Genomic DNA, 20,602 nt, shown 5'->3' on the forward strand with positions numbered 1-20,602 from the left:
AAACTTATCCTCTGCAGCACAGGTAACTCTGGGTCTTCCATTCATGTGGCGGTCCTCAGAAGTGCCAGATTCATCATAGCGCTTGATGGTTTTTGCGACTACACTTGAAGAAATGTTCAACGTTCTTTACATTTTCCAGATTGACTGACCTTCATGTCTTGAAGTAATGATGGACTGTCATTTCTCTTTGCTTATTTGAGCTGTTCTTGCCATAATATGGACTTGGTCTTTTACCAAATAGGGCTATTTTCTGTATACCACCCCTACCTGGTCACAACACAACTGATTGGCTCAAACGCATTAAGAAAGAAATTACACAAATTAACTTTTAACAAGGCACACCTGTTAATTGGGTTTCTGTATTACACTTTGTGACATCGGCTGATGTAAAAAGGATTTATAAATACATTTGATTGATTGATTGATTGAATTGAAATGCATTCCAGGTGACTACCTCATGAAGCTGGTTGAAAGAATGCCAAAAGTGTGCAAAGCTGTCATTAAGGAAAAGGTTGGCTACTTTGAAGAATCTCAAATCTCAAATATATTTAGATTTGTTCAACACTTTTTTGTTTACGACATGATTCCATGTGTTATTTCATAGTTTTCATAGTAGGTGTGTCCACATTTTTGACTGGTACTGTATGTGCATATCAAATCATCATTCCTCTGTTCAGCTACTCCCATGCTATCCCATCATCCTCCCCAAGTACTGGACACACATCCCACTCATACACACATTGGACTAAGACATTCCCAGATACACTACAATAATATAAATATTTAGATCACCTTATCACCTTTCAATCCAGGCAGCCCCGCTTTTCCCGCCAGGCCCTGTCAGAGAGAGAACAAGAAAGGAGGGACTCCTCAGTGGCAGCCATTTTGAAAAGAGGTCAGACAGAGGAAGATACAGAGGCCGGTATAAGAAATTACTTGCTGGGGAGGAGAGGATAAGAGGAGAGAAGAGGAGAGGAGAGGAGAGGAGAGGAGAGGAGAGAATAGGAGAGATGAGGAGAGATGAGGAGAGATGAGGAGAGATGAGGAGAGTATAGGTGAGGAGGAAAGAAAAGGAGAGGAGAGAGGAGATGAGAGAGGAGGATAGGAGAGGAGAGGAGAGGAGAGAGAAGGAGAGGAGAGTACAGAGGAGGAGAGGATACGAGAGGAGTGAGGAGAAGAGAAGAGGAGAGATGAGGAGAGTATAGGTGAGGATAGGAGAGGGGAGGGAGAGAGGAGAGAGGAGTTGAGGAGAGGAGTGAGGAGGAGAGGAAATGAGAGAGGAGGAGAGGAAAGGAGAGGATAGAAGAGGAGAGGATAGAGGAGGAGAGGAAAGGAGAGGAAGAGAGAGAGGAGAGAGAAGGAGGAGGGGATGAGAAGGGAGAGAGGAGGGGTCTATAGTTACCATAGTTCCCACTATGCCAGTCAGTCCTCGCTGTCCCTCAGGTCCTGGGTCTCCCTGTAGAGAGAAGGAGCAGTAGGGTAAGATACAATACACACAAACACACACATACACACACACACACACATGAAGTATACAGTATATATTATACATGCTTTGTTTTATGGGGACAGATTTTGAAGGACGTGTTTCACAGGATTATTTTGACACATGCATTCCTGTGAGCCAACACCTAGCTATGATGACTTCCAAGCTGTTCCTGTGCTGACACTAAAGCGTCCGTTTGGGGTTAAGCCGTCCATCCGAGCGGACGCAGGACAGGAACATCACATCTAATCAGCTGCAACACGGAAATGGTAGGAGTGACCGGACACTGTGCTGCTGAACAAGGAGTCTTCTATTGCAGGCAGGCAGTGAAAGAGACACCTACTGTACTGTATGTTCTTTAGCACCGCACGGTTCATGATTCATTATTATTAGAATGATGGTTCTAATCATTGTAATTACATTGACTTTGATAATTATGATGAGGAAGATCATGATGATGTTGTGTGCCCTCTCTCCCATTCCGCAGACTGATGTAGCAGGTTCTCTGTGGAAGTGTAGTGTGGGACAGAGGGTCAGTTCTGTATGTGGTTCCATGTGTTCCATGTGTACCGGTGTGGGTCTGTTTCCCATTACTGGGTTTTGAGGGGACTGTCACCAGCACCCCCGCATCAGAGCCAGCCTGTACACCTGCTGCTTAACCTCTACAACAGATTTCGTCAGCCGCTGTCACGGAAGCCATTAAGGGCTGTTCACATTGTAAAACATGAGGAGTACCTTGGTAAATCATGACTTGTATGAAGCCTACGTAGAACAGTTACTATAAGATCAGCTGAGGATCAATTAGTGAAAGCAGTTGTAAAACATGGAGTGGTTTGTTAAATCATCTGTTGTATTTATGGAGACTACAGAATAACAGATAAGAGCAGCTGAGGATTCATAATTGAAAGCAGCTGTGCTTCTTCATTAACGACATCTTTGTTCTACATGTTCTCCAATTATTTCACCAGACATAGTGTAGGCTGTCAGTAGTTTGTTTGAAATAGCTATTTTTCCTTACAACTCATCTTATGGTCAGAGGCCACATGATAAATAGTTCCCCAGTTCTTGCACCAGCTGTGCATTCTCCCATCACAAGGATCATTAAACCATGACAATCAGTAAAATATTATACACAATCGATGGCAAACCACAAGACAACCAAGTCTGTCTGTCAAACACCAAGCAGATCTGATCCTCATGGCTGTTCTTTAGGGTCTAGCAGCATTCAGGCTCACTGCCACGACTTTGTTTATAAAGAAGCTCTCCAGAATTAGGTCACAATGCTTCAAGTAAAAATCTAGGAAAAAATATGCAGCAACAAGAGTTTTTGGAACAGAGCACAGAACAGGAGGCGTGAGGAAAGAACGGAGGCTAGACAGGGTCTGGCCTGCATGTCTGTCTCCTGTCTGTCTCTCTCTCTGCCTCCTGCATAAGGTTGGGGGTGAGGTTGAAGTGGGGGGTTGTGGTGAGGTTAGAGAGATGGATATCAATCACCTGAGGAGATGCCACCAATTGGTTTGAAATGTGAATTTGAAAGACTTCCTCATGGCGCGGGATGCAGACAGGGTGACATGAGGAATCGGTCGCCACGGCCACACTAGCCGGGTTCCTCTCACATTAATGATGGCTGGAGGACATGTGTGATTCCAATTCCAGCGTGACGGAAGTCTCCCACATTCATAGAGCTGAATTCATATTTGTCTCTGCAGTGGGACCTACTTTCTCTGGGGCAAAGTGTCTGATGTAACAGAGTCCAGTACCGACAGCCATTACTGCAGGCACACTACGGTCATCATTTAAACAAACACCTATAACTTATAAGGCTTTATAGAGTATTTGTAAGCAGTTTGAAGTTGGAAGTTTACATACACCTTAGCCAAATACATTTAAACTCAGTTTTTCACAATTCCTGACATTTAATCCTAGTAAAAATTCCGTCTTAGGTCAGTTAGGATCACCAATTTATTTTAAGAATGTGAAATGTCAGAATAATATTAGAGAGAATTATTTATTTCCGCTTTAATTTCATTCATCACATTCCCAGTGGGTCAGAAGTTTACATACGCTCAATTAGTATATCGTAGCATTGCCTTTAAATTGTTTAACTTCGGTCATACATTTTGGGTAGCCTTCCACAAGCTTCCCACAATAAGTTGGGTGAATTTTGGCCCATTCCTCCTGACAGAGCTGGTGTAACTGAGTCAGGTTTGTAGGCCTCCTTGCTCGCACATGCTTTTTCAGTTCTGCCCACACATTTTCTATGGGATTGAAGTCAGGGCTTTGTGATGGCCACTCATATACCTTGACTTTATTGTCCTTAAGCCATTTTGCCACAACTTTGGAAGTATGCTTGGGGTCATTGTCCATTTGGAAGACCCATTTGCGACCAAGCTTTAACTTCCTGACTGATGTCTTGAGACTTGCTTCAATATATCCACATTATTTTTTGTCCTCATGATGCCATCTATTTTGTGAAGTCCACCAGTCCCTCCTGCAGCAAAGCCCCCCACAACATGATGCTGCCACCCCCCGTGCTTCACGGTTGGGATGGTGTTCTTCGGCTTGCAAGCCTCCCCCTTTTTCCTCCAAAAATAACGATGGTCATTATGGCCAAACAGATCTATTTTTGTTTCATCAGACCAGAGGACATTTCTCCAAAAAGTACGATCTTTGTCCCCTTGTGCAGTTGCGAACAGTAGTCTGGCTTTTTTATGGTGGTTTTGGAGCAGTGGCTTCTTCCTTGCTGAGCGGCCCTTTCAGGTTATGTCGATATAGGACTCGTTTCACTGTGGATATAGATACTTTTGTACCTGTTTCCTCCAGCATCTTCACAAGGTCCTTTGCTGTTGTTCTGGGATTTATTTGCACTTTTCACACCAAAGTACGTTCATCTCTAGGAGACAGAACGTGTCTCCTTCCTGAGCGGTATGACGGCTGCGTGGTCCCATGGTGATTTCTTTTGATTTTCCCATGATGTCAAACAAAGAGGCACTGAGTTTGAAGGTAGGCCTTGAAATACATCTACAGGTACACCTCCAATTGACTCACATGGTGTCAATCAGACACTTCTAAAGCCATGCCATCATTTTCTGGAATTTTCCAAGTTGTTTAAAGGCACAGTCAACTCAGTGTATGTAAACTTCTGACCCACTGGAATTGTGATACAGTGAATTATAAGTTAAATAATCTGTCTGTTAACAATTGTTGGAAAAATTACTTGTGTCATGCACAAAGTAGATGTCCTAACCAACTTGCCAAAACTATAGTTTGTTAACAAGAAATTTGTGGAGTGGTTGAAAAACGAGTTTTAATGACTCCAACCTAAGTGTATGTAAACTTCCGACTTCAACTGTAGGCCTTATAAACCATTAACGAAGGCTACATTAGGCCTTTGAAAGTAATGATCCACTCATCTGTCTGATTTCAGGCAGGGAGACATTGTGGATGTTGAGCTTCCTAGTCAAGCGCTGTTATTCACAAGATCATCTTTGAGAGATATTTCATGTAAAGTACCTGCTCTTACAATAACGTTGAACATCTCATTCCAATATCATGGGCATTAATATGGAGTTGGTCCCGCCTTTGCTGCTATCACAGCCTCCATTCTTCTGGGAAGGCTTTCCACTAGATGTTGGAACATTGCTGAGGAGACTTGAGTCCATTCAGCCACAAGAGCATTAGTGAGGTCGGGCACTGATGTCGGGTAATTAGGCTTGGAACAAAGTTGGCACAGAATCGTCTAGAATGTCATTGTATGCTATAGCATTAAGATGTCCTTTCACTGGAATTAAGGGGCCTAACCCGAACCATGAAAAACAGCCCCAGACCATTATTCCTCCTCCACCAAACTTTACAGTTGGCACTATGCATTCAGGCAGGTAGCGTTCTCCTGGCATCTGCCAAATCCAGATTTGTCTGTCGGACTGCCAGATGGTGAAGCGTGATTCATCACTCCTGAGAATGCGTTTCCACTGCTCCAGAGTCCAATTGCGGCAAATTTTACACCACTCCAGCCGACGCTTGCCATTGCGCATGGTGATCTAAGGCTTGTGTGTAGCTGTTTGGCCATGGAAACCCATTTCATGAAGCTTCCGATTCACAGTTCTTGTGCTGTACGTGTACTTTACATGGACTACTGTATCAACATCCTACAAATGTAGCCTCCAATTTCTGTCACAACTGGATTAGAGCTGGCTGCTTTTCCCCAGCAGGCCTAGCCTCCAGCAGCCTGACCTGACCATGTCCAGTCATGTCCTGTCCTGTCCACAGAGAAGAGGTTGATTTGTAGGGATAGGTCAGAGTCATTCATCTGAGTCAAATCAGAAACCTGGAGGGCCGGTGGCCATGCTGCCTGGCGGGCATCTTGTAACAGTAGTCAATCAATTTACAGTTAAGTTACGGTATAGAGGTTGAGTTACGGCCGGCTGCTGTGACGATGGCTGAGGAAACTCTCTCTCTCTTTTTGTCTCTGTGCTCTCTCTCCCTCTCTCTCACTCAGACCAAGTTATGAGTCATTTTTTAGTCTGTTAAATTATTATGTTGTTCAGGGTGAATTTGTATTTGTGTTTCTGGGTTTTTTTTCTGGAAAATCATGATTTTAGGGTTTTGAAATATACTGCCAGGGCATAATTATGGCAATATTTCTTCTAGAAGGGTTAAGGTTCTGTTGAAGACCTTCTTTGGTTGGTGATAAAAGAACCAAATCATCAGCATATAGCAGGTATTTTACATGTGTCAAATAGTGTGAGTCCTGGCGCTGGAGAATGGTCCAACATGTCTGCTAATTCATTGATATAAATGTTGAAAAGGTTTGGACTCAAACTGTAGCCTTGTCTCACACCTCGACGTTGTGAAAATAATTAAGTTCTTTGGTTCTAGATTTTTATTGCACACTTGTTTTCTGTGTACATACAATTTGTTAAGTCATACACCTTACCACCAAGCCCACTTTGGAGAATTTTGTAGAATAGCCCTTTGTGCCAAAAATAATCTAATGCTTTATTAAAGTCAATAAGCAAGCAAAGATTTTGCCCAATTCTTTTGAGGGGCCATGTTAATTAATTTGTGTGTGTAGTGCGATGGATGGGGAGAAAGCCAATTTGACATTTACTTCTTACATTTATTACATAGATTATCTCTCGCTCCCTCATTTCTCTCTCTCTCTCCTCTCTCTCTCTCTCCCTCTCTGTCTCACTCTCTCTCTCTCTGTACTCACTCTCTCTCTCTCTCTCTCCCTCTCTGTCTCACTCTCTCCCCTCTCTCCTCTCTCTCTCTCTCTCTCCCTCTCTCTCTCTCTCTCTCTCCTCTGTCTCACTCTCTCTCTCTCTCTCTCCCTCTCTCTCTCTCTCTCTGTCTCACTCTCTCTCTCTCTCTCCCCCTCTCTGTCTCACTCTCTCTCTCTCTCTCTCTCCCTCTCTTCTCTCTCTCCCTCTCTTCTCTTTCTCCCTCTCTGTCTCACTCTCTCTCTCTCTCCCTCTCTCTGTCTCTCTCCCTCTCTGTCTCTCTCTCTCTCTCCCTCTCTGTCTCACTCTCTCTCCCTCTCTCTCTTGCTCTCTCTCCTTCTCTTGCTCTCTCTCCCTCGCTCCCTTTTTGTCTCTGTGCTCCCTCTCTCACTCCACCTTTCTCTCTCTCTTGCTCTCTCTCTCTCTCTCTGTCTCTCTCTCTCTCTCTCCTTCTCCCTCTCCCTCTTGCTCCCTCTCTTGCTCTCTCTCTTTCTCTCTCTCACTCTCTCTAACTCCACCTTTGTCTCTCTCTCTCTCTCTCTTGCTCTCTCTCTCTCCATCTCTCTCTCTCTCTCTCTCTCTCTCTCACTCTCTCTCTCCACCTCTCTTTCTCTCTTGCTCTCTCTCTCTGCGCTCACTCTCCCTCTCTCACTCCACCTCTCTCTCTCTCTTTTTGTCTGTGCTTCCTCTCCCTCTCTCTCACTCAGCCCAGGGCTTGACAGACCTACAAGCCTTTGGCAGGTCATCGTGCAGCACTAAGCATTACACAGTAGCTGGCAGGGTGAAGAATATATTGTTGCCATTCAAAACAAAATGACCTCGGCTGGAGAATTTGCATGGTGCCTGAAAGCACTGGCACTAGCTAGATATTTCCATTTATTAAAGCAAGTCAGAGCAGATTCCCCATTCATCAAACATTTAACTCTCCCAGTATCCAAAACATCATCAAAACATCTAATCTACAGACAAATATGGATTTAGCTTGATGTGTTTATAATACACTGTATGAGAAAAGTACTGTAATCAAGTATCAGACCCTACTACATCCCATCTTCCCTGAACTGCATCAAAATCAAACATACCAGAATGAATAAATGAGAAAATGAATGAATGTACACTACATTCAAAGTCAGTGGTAAGCTCCTACTGTAGTCAACCTCTACAACACTAAACGCACAATGTCATAAAGCTAAAAACGTTGGATCTTGATCAAAACACAACAGATGAATTAAGACATGGTGTGTAATGTAATGTTGTGTGATACTCACCCTTAGGCCAGGAAAGCCCCCCATGCCAGCACCTCCAGCAAGCCCCTGTAAAAGAGCACAGGAACACCATGAGTACAGGGTAGCAATGCACACACACACACACACACACACACACACACACACACACACACACACACACACACACACACACACACACACACACACACACACACACACACACACACACACACACACACACACACACACACACACAGGATAATAAAGCTTTTCTCCAAATGACTATATCATGCAGGCTGGCACACCCAGATACAGCGAATCATACTACACAACTCTCTTCTTTACTGCTTGTAAGTCTACATTAAACAATGCTTTCACAGTACTTTTACAGTGGTTTTACAGTGTATTTACAGTGCTTTTACAGTGCTTTTTAAATCAATAAAAAGGCTCAGAACAAACAGAAGAGAAGAAACAAAGTTGATAATCTGCAGCATACTTTTCCGGCTCAATAAAGATATCCTCTCTAACTCTGCCCAACACATCCCCACTAATCTTAATGGATTACATATCATCTCAACACACTGAGCTCTAAAACGTTACAGACCGCTGGGCCTGGGCTGAGCTCATCCATCCAGAGCTATACAGTACATTTACACGCACACTAATAATTCCATATTACAGTTTTTCTCAATTGTTTACACACTAAAACTGGCCCATGAGGCACAATGACCCAAACCTGTAACTAATTTAGCAGAACCATCCACCAAATCTGCAATACTACTGGCACATGTTTTGCTTTACACTCAGATTGCAATTCTATAACAAACATCTGGGAAAATACAACACACAATTATCTAACTTTGGTACAACCTTCACAACTAAAATATCTTGTGTGTAAATGAAAAACAACACTGTTCAACAAGCTAGGCTCAATTACCAATTGATCACTTTCACTCTTCATATGTGCAAACACTAATTACGTAAATGTTCACTTTGCAATCAGACCTTTGGTATGGATAAAAAGGCCACAGGTGAGTACTCCTGTGTTTTGAGAACAATGGAAGCAAACTTGGTAGGGGTAGAGGTGGAGGTATAGGTGGAGGTGCAGATGGAGGTGGAGGTATAGGTGGAGGTGGGGGTAGATGTGGAGGTAGAGGTGGAGGTATAGTCACTTGGCTCTGTCATATCCTCACATGGTCTCTCCTATCATTGCTACGCAGACGACACACAATTAATCTTCTCCTTTCCCCCTTCTGATAACCAGGTGGCGAATCGCATCTCTGCATGTCTGGCAGACATATCAGTGTGGATGACGGATCACCACCTCAAGCTGAACCTCGGCAAGACGGAGCTGCTCTTCCTCCCGGGGAAGGACTGCCCTTTCCATGATCTCGCCATCACAGTGGACAACTCCATTGTGTCCTCCTCCCAGAGTGCTAAGAGCCTCGGCGTGACCCTGGACAACACCCTGTCGTGCTCCGCTAACATCAAGGCGGTGACCCGATCCTGTAGGTTCATGCTATACAACATTCGCAGAGTACGACCCTGCCTTACACAGGAAGCAGCGCAGGTCCTAATCCAGGCACTTGTCATCTCCCGTCTGGATTTCTGCAACTCCCTGTTGGCGGGGCTCCCTGCCTGTGCCATTAAACCCCTACAACTCATCCAGAACGCCGCAGCCCGTCTGGTGTTCAACCTTCCCAAGTTCTCTCACGTCACCCCGCTCCTCCGCACACTCCACTGGCTTCCAGTTAAAGCTCGCATCTGCTACAAGACCATGGTGCTTGCCTACGGAGCTGTGAGGGGAACGGCACCTCCGTACCTTCAGGCTCTGATCAGGCCCTACACCCAAACAAGGGCATTGCGTTCATCCACCTCTGGCCTGCTGGCCCCCCTACCTCTGCGGAAGCACAGTTCCCGCTCAGCCCAGTCAAAACTGTTCGCTGCTCTGGCACCCCAATGGTGGAACAAGCTCCCTCACGACGCCAGGACAGCGGAGTCAATCACCACCTTCCGTAGACACCTGAAACCCCACCTTTTTAAGGAATACCTGGGATAGGATAAAGTAATCCTTCTAATCCCCCCCCCCCCAAAAAAGATATAGATGTTCTATTGTAAAGTGGTTGTTCTACTGGATATCATAAGGTGAATGCACCAATTTGTAAGTCGCTCTGGATAAGAGCGTCTGCTAAATGACATAAATGTAAATGTAGGTGGAGGTAGAGATGGAGGTAGAGGTGGAGGTGGAGGTATAGGTGGAGGTGGGGGTAGAGGTGGAGTTATAGGTAGAGGTGGGGTAGAGGTGGAGGTATAGGTGGGGGTAGAGGTGGAGGTAGAGGTGGCGGTATAGGTAGAGGTGGAGGTGGAGATGAGGTTGAGGTGGAGGTGGAGGTAGAGATGTAGGTGGGGGTAGAGGTAGAGATGGAGGTGGGGGTAGAGGTAGAGGTGGAGGTGGAGGTATAGGTGGAGGTGGGGGTAGATGTGGAGTTATAGGTAGAGGTGGGGTAGAGGTGGAGGTATAGGTGGGGGTAGAGGTGGAGGTAGAGGTGGCGGTGGAGATGAGGTTGAGGTGGAGGTGGAGGTAGAGATGGAGGTGGGGGTAGAGGTAGAGATGGAGGTGGAGGTAGAGATGGAGGTGGGGTTGAGGTAGAGGTAGAGGTGGAGGTAGAGATGAAGGTGGAGGTATAGGTGGGGGTAGAGATGGAGGTAGAGGTAGAGATGGAGGTATAGGTGGAGGTGGGGGTAGAGGAGGAGGAAGAGGTGGAGGTGGGGGTAGAGATGGAGGTAGAGGTAGAGATGGAGGTATAGGTGGAGGTGGGGGTAGAGGTGGAGGTGGAGGTAGAGGTGAAGGTGGAGGTAGAGGTGGAGGTAGAGGTGGAGGTATAGGTAGAGGTGGAGGTAGAGGTAGAGGTGGAGATGGGGTAGAGGTAGAGGTGGGGGTAGAGGTAGAGGTATAGGTACAGGTGGGGGTGGGGGTGGAGGTAGAGGTAAAAGTGGAGGTGGAGGTGGGGGTAGAGGTAGAGATGGAGGTAGAGGTGGGGGTAGAGGTAGAGGTGGAGATGGAGGTGGAGGTAGAAATGGAGGTAGAGGTGGAGGTGGAGGTAGAGGTGGGGGTAGAGGTGGGGGTAGAGGTGGAGGTAGAGGTGGAGGTAGAGGTGGAGGTGGGGGTTGAGGTGAAGGTGGAGGTAGAGGTGGAGGCAGAGATGGAGGTAGAGGTGGAGGTGGAGGTAGAGGTGAAGGCGGAGGTATAGGTAGAGGTGGAGGTAGAGGTATAGGTAGAGGTGGAGATGGGGTAGAGGTAGAGGTGGGGGTAGAGGTAGAGGTATAGGTAGAGGTGGGGGTGGGGGTGGAGGTAGAGGTAGAGGTGGAGGTGGGGGTAGAGGTAGAGGTAGAGGTGGAGATGGAGGTAGAGGTGGGGGTAGAGGTAGAGGTGGAGGTGGAGGTAGAGATGGAGGTAGAGGTGGAGGTGGAGGTAGAGGTGGGGGTAGAGGTGGAGGTAGAGGTGGAGGTATAGGTGGAGGTGGGGGTAGAGGTGGAGGTGGGGGTAGAGATGGAGGTAGAGGTGGAGGTGGAGGTAGAGGTGAAGGTGGAGGTATAGGTAGAGGTGGAGGTAGAGGTGGAGGTATAGTCACTTGGCTCTGTCATATCCTCACATGGTCTCTCCTATCATTGCTACGCAGACGACACACAATTAATCTTCTCCTTTCCCCCTTCTTATAACCAGGAGGCGAATCGCATCTCTGCATGTCTGGCAGACATATCAGTGTGGATGACGGAACACCACCTCAAGCTGAACCTCGGCAAGACGGAGCTGCTCTTCCTCCCGGGGAAGGACTGCCCTTTCCATGATCTCGCCATCACGGTGGACAACTCCATTGTGTCCTCCTCCCAGAGTGCTAAGAGCCTCGGCGTGACCCTGGACAACACCCTGTCGTTCTCCGCTAACATCAAGGCGGTGACCCGATCCTGTAGGTTCATGCTATACAACATTCGCAGAGTACAACCCTGCCTTACACAGGAAACGGCGCAGGTCCTAATCCAGGCACTTGTCATCTCCCGTCTGGATTTCTGCAACTCCCTGTTGGCGGGGCTCCCTGCCTGTGCCATTAAACCCCTACAACTCATCCAGAACGCCGCAGCCCGTCTGGTGTTCAACCTTCCCAAGTTCTCTCACGACACCCCGCTCCTCCGCACACTCCACTGGCTTCCAGTTGAAGCTCGCATCTGCTACAAGACCATGGTGCTTGCCTACGGAGCTGTGAGGGGAACGGCACCTCCGTACCTTCAGGCTCTGATCAGGCCCTACACCCAAACAAGGGCATTGCGTTCATCCACCTCTGGCCTGCTGGCCCCCCTACCTCTGCGGAAGCACAGTTCCCGCTCAGCCCAGTCAAAACTGTTCGCTGCTCTGGCACCCCAATGGTGGAACAAGCTCCCTCACGACGCCAGGACAGCGGAGTCAATCACCACCTTCCGTAGACACCTGAAACCCCACCTCTTTAAGGAATACCTGGGATAGGATAAAGAAATCCTTCTAATCCCCCCCCCCAAAAAAGATATAGATGTACTATTGTAAAGTGGTTGTTCCACTGGATATCATAAGGTGAATGCACCAATTTGTAAGTCGCTTTGGATAAGAGCGTCTGCTAAATGACATAAATGTAAATGTAGGTGGAGGTGGAGGTAGAGATGGAGGTAGAGGTGGAGGTATAGGTGGAGGTGGGGGTAGAGATGGAGTTATAGGTAGAGGTGGGGTAGAGGTGGAGGTATAGGTGGGGGTAGAGGTGGAGGTAGAGGTGGAGGTATAGGTAGAGGTGGAGGTGGAGATGAGGTTCAGGTGGAGGTAGAGGTGGAGGTGGAGGTAGAGATGGAGGTGGGGGTAGAGGTAGAGATGGAGGTGGGGGTAGAGGTAGAGATGGAGGTGGAGGTAGAGATGGAGGTGGGGTAGAGGTAGAGGTAGAGGTGGAGGTAGAGATGGAGGTGGAGGTATAGGTGGGGGTAGAGATGGAGGTAGAGATGGAGGTATAGGTGGAGGTGGGGGTAGAGGTGGAGTAAGAGGTGGAGTTGGGGGTAGAGATGGAGGTAGAGGTAGAGATGGAGGTATAGGTGGAGGTGGGGGTAGAGGTGGAGGTGGAGGTAGAGGTGAAGGTGGAGGTATAGGTAGAGGTGGAGGTAGAGGTGGAGGTATAGGTGGAGGTAGAGGTAGAGGTGGAGATGGGGTAGAGGTAGAGATGGGGGTAGAGGTAGAGGTATAGGTAGAGGTGGGGGTGGAGGTAGAGGTAGAGGTGGAGGTGGGGGTAGAGGTAGAGGAGGCGATGGAGGTAGAGGTGGGGGTAGAGGTAGAGGTGGAGATGGAGGTGGAGGTAGAGATGGAGGTAGAGGTGGAGGTAGAGGTGGAAGTGGAGGTAGAGGTGGGGGTAGAGGTGGGGGTAGAGGTGGAGGTAGAGGTAGAGGTGGAGGTATAGGTGGAGGTGGGGGTAGAGGTGGAGGTAGAGGTGGAGGCAGAGATGGAGGTAGAGGTGGAGGTGGAGGTAGAGGTGAAGGTGGAGGTATAGGTAGAGGTGGAGGTAGAGGTGGAGGTATAGGTAGAGGTGGAGGTAGAGGTAGAGGTAGAGGTGGGGGTAGAGGTACAGGTATAGGTAGAGGTGGGGGTGGGGGTGGAGGTAGAGGTAGAGGTGGAGGTGGGCGTAGAGGTAGAGGTGGAGATGGAGGTGGAGGTAGAGATGGAGGTAGAGGTGGAGGTAGAGGTGGGTGTAGAGGTAGAGGTGGAGGTAGAGGTGGAGATGGAGGTAGAGGTGGAGATGGAGATAGAGATGACGTAGAGGTAGAGATGGAGGTGGAAGTAGAGATGGAGGTGGAGGCAGAGATGGAGGTAGAGGTAGAGAGGTAGAGGTGGAGGTATAGGTAGAGGTGGTGGTAGAGGTAGAGATGGGATAGAGGTGGAGGTAGATTTGGGGGTAGATGTAGAGGTACAGTTGGAGGTAGAGGTGGGGGTAGAGGTAGAGGTGGAGATGGAGGTGGGGGTAGAGCTAGAGGTATAGGTAAAGGTGGAGGTAGAGGTAGAGGTGGAGGTATAGGTAGAGGTGGTGGTAGAGATATAGGTAGAGGTAGAGGTAGAGGTATAGGTAGAGGTGGTGGTAGAGGTAGAGGTATAGGTGGAGGTAGAGATGGGGGTAGAGATGGGGGTAGAGGTGGAGGTGGAGGAGGAGTGGAGGTAGAGAGGGAGGTAGAGGTGGAGGTGGAGGCGGATGTGGAAGTGGAGGTGGAGGTGGGGGTAGAGATGGATGTGGAGGTTGGGGTAGGTAGAGGTGGATGTGGGGGTAGAGGTGGATGTGGGGGTAGAGGTGGATGTGGAGGTGGGGGTAGAGATGGATGTGGAGGTGGGGGTAGGTAGAGGTGGATGTTGGGGTAGAGGTGGATGTGGAGGTGGGGGTAGAGGTGGAGGTGGGGGTAAAGGTGGAGGTGGGGGTAGAGGTAGAGGTGGACTTGTGGGAGAGGTGGTGGAGGAAGACCAAGAACAAGGAGACTAATCTGTGATGATATTCGGGTGACTGTGAAAATATCACCTGTGATGTTGATGAAAATCTGTGGCCAGACCAAAACAACAGACATGACTGACTTTGTTTTCTCAATGGAATATTTGGTTCTTGACTTATGATTTAGATTTGACAGTTTCTTTATCTGTACAATTGATCTAACATACAGTACAGTAGTACAAATAGGAATATTTTTCTTCCTTTGCATATGCAAAATATATTTACTGTATGTTTGCATGTTTACTGTATGTGTGCTTATTGTTTGATGTATTGAGTCATGTTGAAATATAAAACATACAAATGTTTTGCATTTGTGTTCATTTCTTGTTTGAGTACACACAAACAATATACAGTATAACAACATCTTAACTTTACACTGAAATAGGTTCTGATAGTAGTGTTTTGAATATGTCACTTTAGTGTTATCTCGGTTGTAACTTTTCTTTTTTCTTTTATTTCACCTTTATTTAACCAGGTAGGCCAGTTGAGAACAATCATATTATTGTGTGCTTGTAAACATACTCAGTGACAGATCCAGAAGCATAGACAGTGCAGAGAGTGTTCTAATCTGAACCATACAGAGGTTGTATAAAGTCATCCCTAGCATTTCTGAGGCCAAATGACAACAACTACTCTGTCTATAGCAGGATACACATTACATTTCTCAGCCCAGCTCAGCTCAGCTCAGCTCAGCAAAGCTAATCTATCAAAAGACATAGGACGTCTAAAGCAGGGCTGCACTAAATACTTCTTGGAGGGTCTGAGTTTTTACTAGAGATTGAATAGAGTCCACAAACTTGGCAACAGGTTAAGAGGAGGAGGAGGGACGTAGATCTTACCTGGTCGCCATCAGGACCAGGAGGACCCCTTTCACCAACACCCCCAACAACTCCCTGGACACAAAACAAAAGTTATTCCTTACACAATTTTGGCAGTTCAGTTAGGAGTTATGGTACTCCTTTAGATATGCAGGCGCTCCTAGGTAATAATCTCTCTTTATTGTGGGCCTGTCAGGTGGAACAGTGTAAAGGATGCTGACCCTCCCTGCCTGCCTACACAACGATCGTTATTGCATATTGTGTGATGTTCGGATGAGTCCTAACCCCCTGTTGCTAGGCTACCTATGTAAGGCCTTTGGTTACTCTCTCTGTATCTGAGACACTGTTTTCCTATGCCACCCTGACTGGCACTGAGAAAGAATCACTCAAATGCCGAACAAAATGCCAGGCTACGCATATACTTCTGTTGTTGGCATCCTGTCCAGAGGTTGTTTTTATTTCACAAGTATTCTTTTATTTTTGTCTGTGTGTGATTTTTCAATTTTGTCATTGACTGTGTCGAGTGAATTTGCACATTAGCAGCGAACACTCACAGCATACAAATTATGTTGGGCTTCCTGTGTTGAGGGTAAAGTACTACTTCTTTAGGAGTACCTGATGTACATGTTTAGGGGTTGGGTAACCCTTCTTTCTCAGCGGTATTTCCCCCTCTCCTCACGCCTCCTCCTCTCCCTTCCCATCCCCTTCTCTGTTAGGAGCTGTAGTGATTCAACCCTCTCCACTTACCCCCCAGCCTTCCACCATCTTGATAGCAAATGACTTTTTCCACAATTTGGACCACAGTTATTGACAGAGATGAATGTGGCATGTTCCCCTTTTACCTCTCCAGTAATATCTCTGGGTTCAAAGCTGTGTGCTGTGGGTGTAGTGGGATCCGTTACCTGTCTTCCTTTGGGGCCGTTCTTCCCAACCGGACCGGGAATACCCTGGAAAAAAAGAAAAGGGAAAATGTAACTTAACTCTCAGGTGTGGAAAAGTGACTGCCATTTACTGAGTAATTCATTTTGAAAAGATTCTATCCTAAAGACCTCCCCCACAGAATAAATGAATGTATGTTCTTGATTGGACGTTACTGCCAGGCTAAGAGAGCAAGCTGAGTTATTACGGGATCATAAACACTGTACTATGCTCCAAATACTTTTTATTTATTTCATGATGAAAGAGCATATTTTCCACTCATACAACAATGTGGAAAATGTAGTTATTAGACATTTTATTGTCGTTATGGAAGAACTCCCTGAGGAGAGATCAATGTAGTTGGATCAACTGCTTTGTAAGTATCAGCAAACATTTGTATCTATAAATAAGTTACAATTAACAAGGCCAACCACATATTTTCCTGTTGCTTCATAGCTCCAAAACAGATGAAATACAACATGAATTGCCTTTGGTTAGATCAGAGTTTTCCTATATTTATGACCCAAGAGGAGTATAACTGACATGATGAGTTAACCAGTAGTCTAATCCAAATAGACAGCATAATGGATCATTCCTGACAGACACTTAATTAGGTGCACATATGAATCAAGGTTGCCTAGTTAAATAAAGGTTAACTAAAAATAAAAAGGTGTTACTTACTCTCTCCCCTTCTAGCCCTGGTGGACCAGCTATACCAGGAGGACCAATGAAACCCTGAAACACAAACACACATTAGCTACAGGTGAACCCATTTGAACATCTGTAACACATTACCTGGAGGTATACTGAAAAGTCATGAGCATGTAAGACCTCTTAATAAAGTCTTATAATCATATCTAACATCTAAGGAAGACATCATTTGGACAGATTGTACAAATGTAAAGTCTTGCCACCCAATCCAACTTCCCCAAAACACATGTAAATATTGGACTATAAATTGTGCCTTCCTGTATTATACTTATGCTAAAATGTTTATTATATTCTATTGAGGCATTTACTTTATGTTGGTATTTTTATCTTTTATTATTTCTTATTGTTGTTGCATTTTGGAGAAGGAATCTGTAAGCAAGCATGTTGTATCCCATACATATGACTAGTAAAACCTGAAACCTGAAGCTTGTCTTTACTTTGCCTATTGATGGATTAGGTCAGAGGGGCGTTACTGAACTGTAGCATAGCTGTACTGAACTGAACATTCATCAGTCACCCACAGACAGTGGAACTTTAACAGGAATGCTGTTGAACCTACAGTACAGCACACACAGAGATAAATCACCATATATTTGATGGTACAGTACTTACAGATGTAGGGCCTCAATTTGATCACCCTGTTGCCGGGGGAACTTTCGTGCAAGGTTTAAAAAGGCTTCTGAAATTTGTAATTTACACTATGAAATTTCATAGTTGATTTTCCCTTACTAAAAATGTATCAACTCCTATATAAATGTATATTAACTATATCCACATAAACATTTACATTTCCAGTTTCTGCAGGATTATTTTTCTCGTGTAGCAAACTGGCTCAAATTAAGATCCTACATATGTATATGTACAGTACCAGTCAAAAGTTTGGACACACCTACTCATTCAAGGGTTTTTCTTTATTTTGACTATTTTCTACATTGTAGAATAATAATGACGACATCAAAACTTTGAAAGTAGCCACCCTTTTCCTTGATGACAGCTTTGCACACTCTTGGCCTTCTCTCAACGAGCTTCATGAATGCATTGGAATGCACTGGAATGCATTTCAATTAACAGCTGTGCCTGTTAATTTGTGGAATTTCTTTCCTTCTTAATGTGTTTGAGCCAATCAGTTGTGTTGTGACAAGGTAGGGGTGGTACACAGAAGATAGCCCAATTTGGTAAAAGACCAAGTCCATATTATGGCAAGAACAGCTCAAATAAGGAAAGAGAAACGACAGTCCATCATTACTTTAAGACATGAAGGTCAGTCAATCCGTAAAATGTCAAGAACTTTGTAAGTTTCTTCAAGTGCAGTCGCAAAAACCATCAAGCGCTATGATGAAACTGGCTCTCATGAGGACTGCCAGAGGAAAGGAAGACCCAGAGTTACCTCTGCTGCAGAGGATAAGTTCATTAGAGTTACCAGCCTCAGAAATTGCAGCCCAAATAAATGCTTCACAGAGTTCAAGTAACAGACACATGTCATGCTTCATGGTGGGAACTATGCATGTGGAGATCATCCGTTCACCTACTCTGCATCTCACAAAGAGACGGCAAAGTTGATGAAGACCTGTATTATCTGTTCAGAGGAGACTGCGTGAATCAGATTTTTGGTTCCAACAGCTGTTTCTTTGTGAGACGCAGCGTAGCTGAACGGATGATCTCCGCATGTGTAGTTCCCACCATGAAGCATGGAGGAGGAGATGTGATGGTGTGGGGTTGCTTTGCTGGTGACACTGTCAGTGATTTATTTAGAATTCAAGCCACACTTAATCAGTATGGCTACCACAGCATTCTGCAGTGATACGCCATCCCATATGGTTTGTGCTTAGTGGGACAATCATTTGTTTTCAACAGGACCAAGATCCAACACACGTCCAGGTTGTGTAAGAGCTATTTGACCAAGAAGGTGAGCGATGAAGTGCTGCATCAGATGACCTGGTCTTCACAATCACCCGACATTAACCCAATTGAGATGGTTTGGGATGAGTTGGACCGCAGAGTGAAGGAAAAGCAGCCAACAAGTGCTCAGCATATGTGGGAATTCCTTCAAGACTGTTGTAAAAGCCTTCCAGGCAAAACTGGTTGAGAAAATGCCAAGAGTGTACAAAGCTGGCATCATAGCAAAGGGTGGCTACTTGAAGTATCTAAAATCTAATAATATATATATTTTGATTTGTTTAACACTTTTTTTGGTTACTACATGATTCCATATGTGTTATTTCATAGTTTTGATGTCGTCACTATTATTCTACAATGTAGAAAACAGTAAAAAACAAAGATAAACCCTTGAATGAGTAGGTGTGTCCAAACTTTTTGCTGGTACTGTATATAAACCCCGATATCTCTGATGGTACAGTACATACAGATAAACAGTTCTGATATCCTGCAGACTGTTGAAAACCTGAGCAGATGTATCTGAAGGCCATCAAACCGGTAGGGTCTCTGAACTCATTGAGCCCTGTGTTTCAGGTGAGTTAATGTATGTGGCTAGAGGAACCCTGTCGTGGTTCTAACCAGATCAAAGATCAGTGATGATGATATTCACCTATTCTAGTGCTGGTATGTGCGCACATAAGTACACACACTCACAAGTCCACAGAAATGTTAGCCTAAAGTCAATCATTCAGCCTAATGATACATTGTCTGACATCATGGACAGATTTGAAAGGGATAGATCTCCCTCTTTCGGCCTCTTCTTTCTCTGGTTCATCCATCTTTCTGCCAGGGGAGCTATTAACCCTGGGCTTATTGAGCTGAAACAGCTCTGTCTGTTTCATGGCTAGATCAGCAGGTGGACTGGTCACCCATGCTGCTCTGGAAAAAAAGTCCCATCTTTGCTGACAGACTAAGAGCTGATCTCCACCTCAGAGAAAGTACCAAGCGGCCATTTATCCATGCTCAGTAAGAAAAGTAACAAGCTGTTCATCTTTCAAACATTTACATTCTGTGACGATCGTCGTAAGATGGAGACCAAAGCGCAGCGTGGTAAGTGCTCATGATATTTCTTTATTTAACTCAGAACACTAAAACAAAACAATAAACAACGGAAAATGAACGTCACGTTCTGCAGACTAACTGAGCTGTACAAAAACAAGAGCTCACAACTGAAAGTGGAAAAAAGAGCTGCCTAAGTATGATTCCCAATCAGAGACAACGATAGACAGCTGCCTCTGATTGGAAACCATACTAGGCCAATAAAGAAAAAGACAACATAGAAATATAACACATAGACTTCCCACCCCACACCCTGACCTAACAACATAGAGAAATAAAACGTCTCTCTCAGGTCAGGGCGTGACACATTCTTAATTATGAATCCCTCTTTGCTGACAGGCTAAGAGATGACCACCTCAAAGCGAGATCAGTCATGTCCACATCTCACTCAATATTAAACAGAATACTCATCTGGGGGTTGCAAATAATGCCTCGTCCCCATTACCTCACAAATCACCCCCAAAAAGAGAGTAGAAAAGGGAGGAACATTGTTATTCTCCCTAACTAACAACTAACAGGGAGTGGAGTGGACACATGAACAGGCAGACAGAGTCTAGTCCAGTGCGGGGGACAGGAGATTTCTATAATAAGAGCAGACAGCAGTCTGGAATAGTGGCGGACTGGCAGCTTATCTGCTATGTTTTGGTTTCTTCCTAACTAGAATCACATGTTCCTTCAGTCAGCAATAATA

General features: G+C 45.6%; 1 protein-coding gene across 2 annotated transcripts in view; it reads right to left on the reverse strand.

Moving 5' to 3' along the window:
- Positions 1-627: 627 nt before the first annotated feature.
- The window catches only part of LOC115158706 (collagen alpha-1(XXIV) chain-like), a 75,496-nt gene continuing 55,521 nt past the window's right edge, over positions 628-20,602 (reverse strand). Inside the window, exons 11-16 of one of the 2 annotated variants that reach the window (XM_029707932.1) lie at positions 16,888-16,941; positions 16,191-16,235; positions 15,310-15,363; positions 7,977-8,021; positions 1,403-1,456; positions 628-837 (exon numbers count right to left, since the gene is read on the reverse strand). In XM_029707932.1, coding sequence (XP_029563792.1) covers positions 784-837; positions 1,403-1,456; positions 7,977-8,021; positions 15,310-15,363; positions 16,191-16,235; positions 16,888-16,941 — 306 coding nt within the window. In that variant the 3' untranslated portion in view covers positions 628-783. Of the gene's footprint in view, positions 838-1,402; positions 1,457-7,976; positions 8,022-15,308; positions 15,364-16,190; positions 16,236-16,887; positions 16,942-20,602 lie in introns of those variants that run through there. The other variant, XR_003868709.1, reaches the window with a different exon arrangement.

Source organism: Salmo trutta, chromosome 22 (genome assembly GCF_901001165.1).
Source record: "Salmo trutta chromosome 22, fSalTru1.1, whole genome shotgun sequence".
Lineage (NCBI taxonomy): Eukaryota > Metazoa > Chordata > Actinopteri > Salmoniformes > Salmonidae > Salmo > Salmo trutta.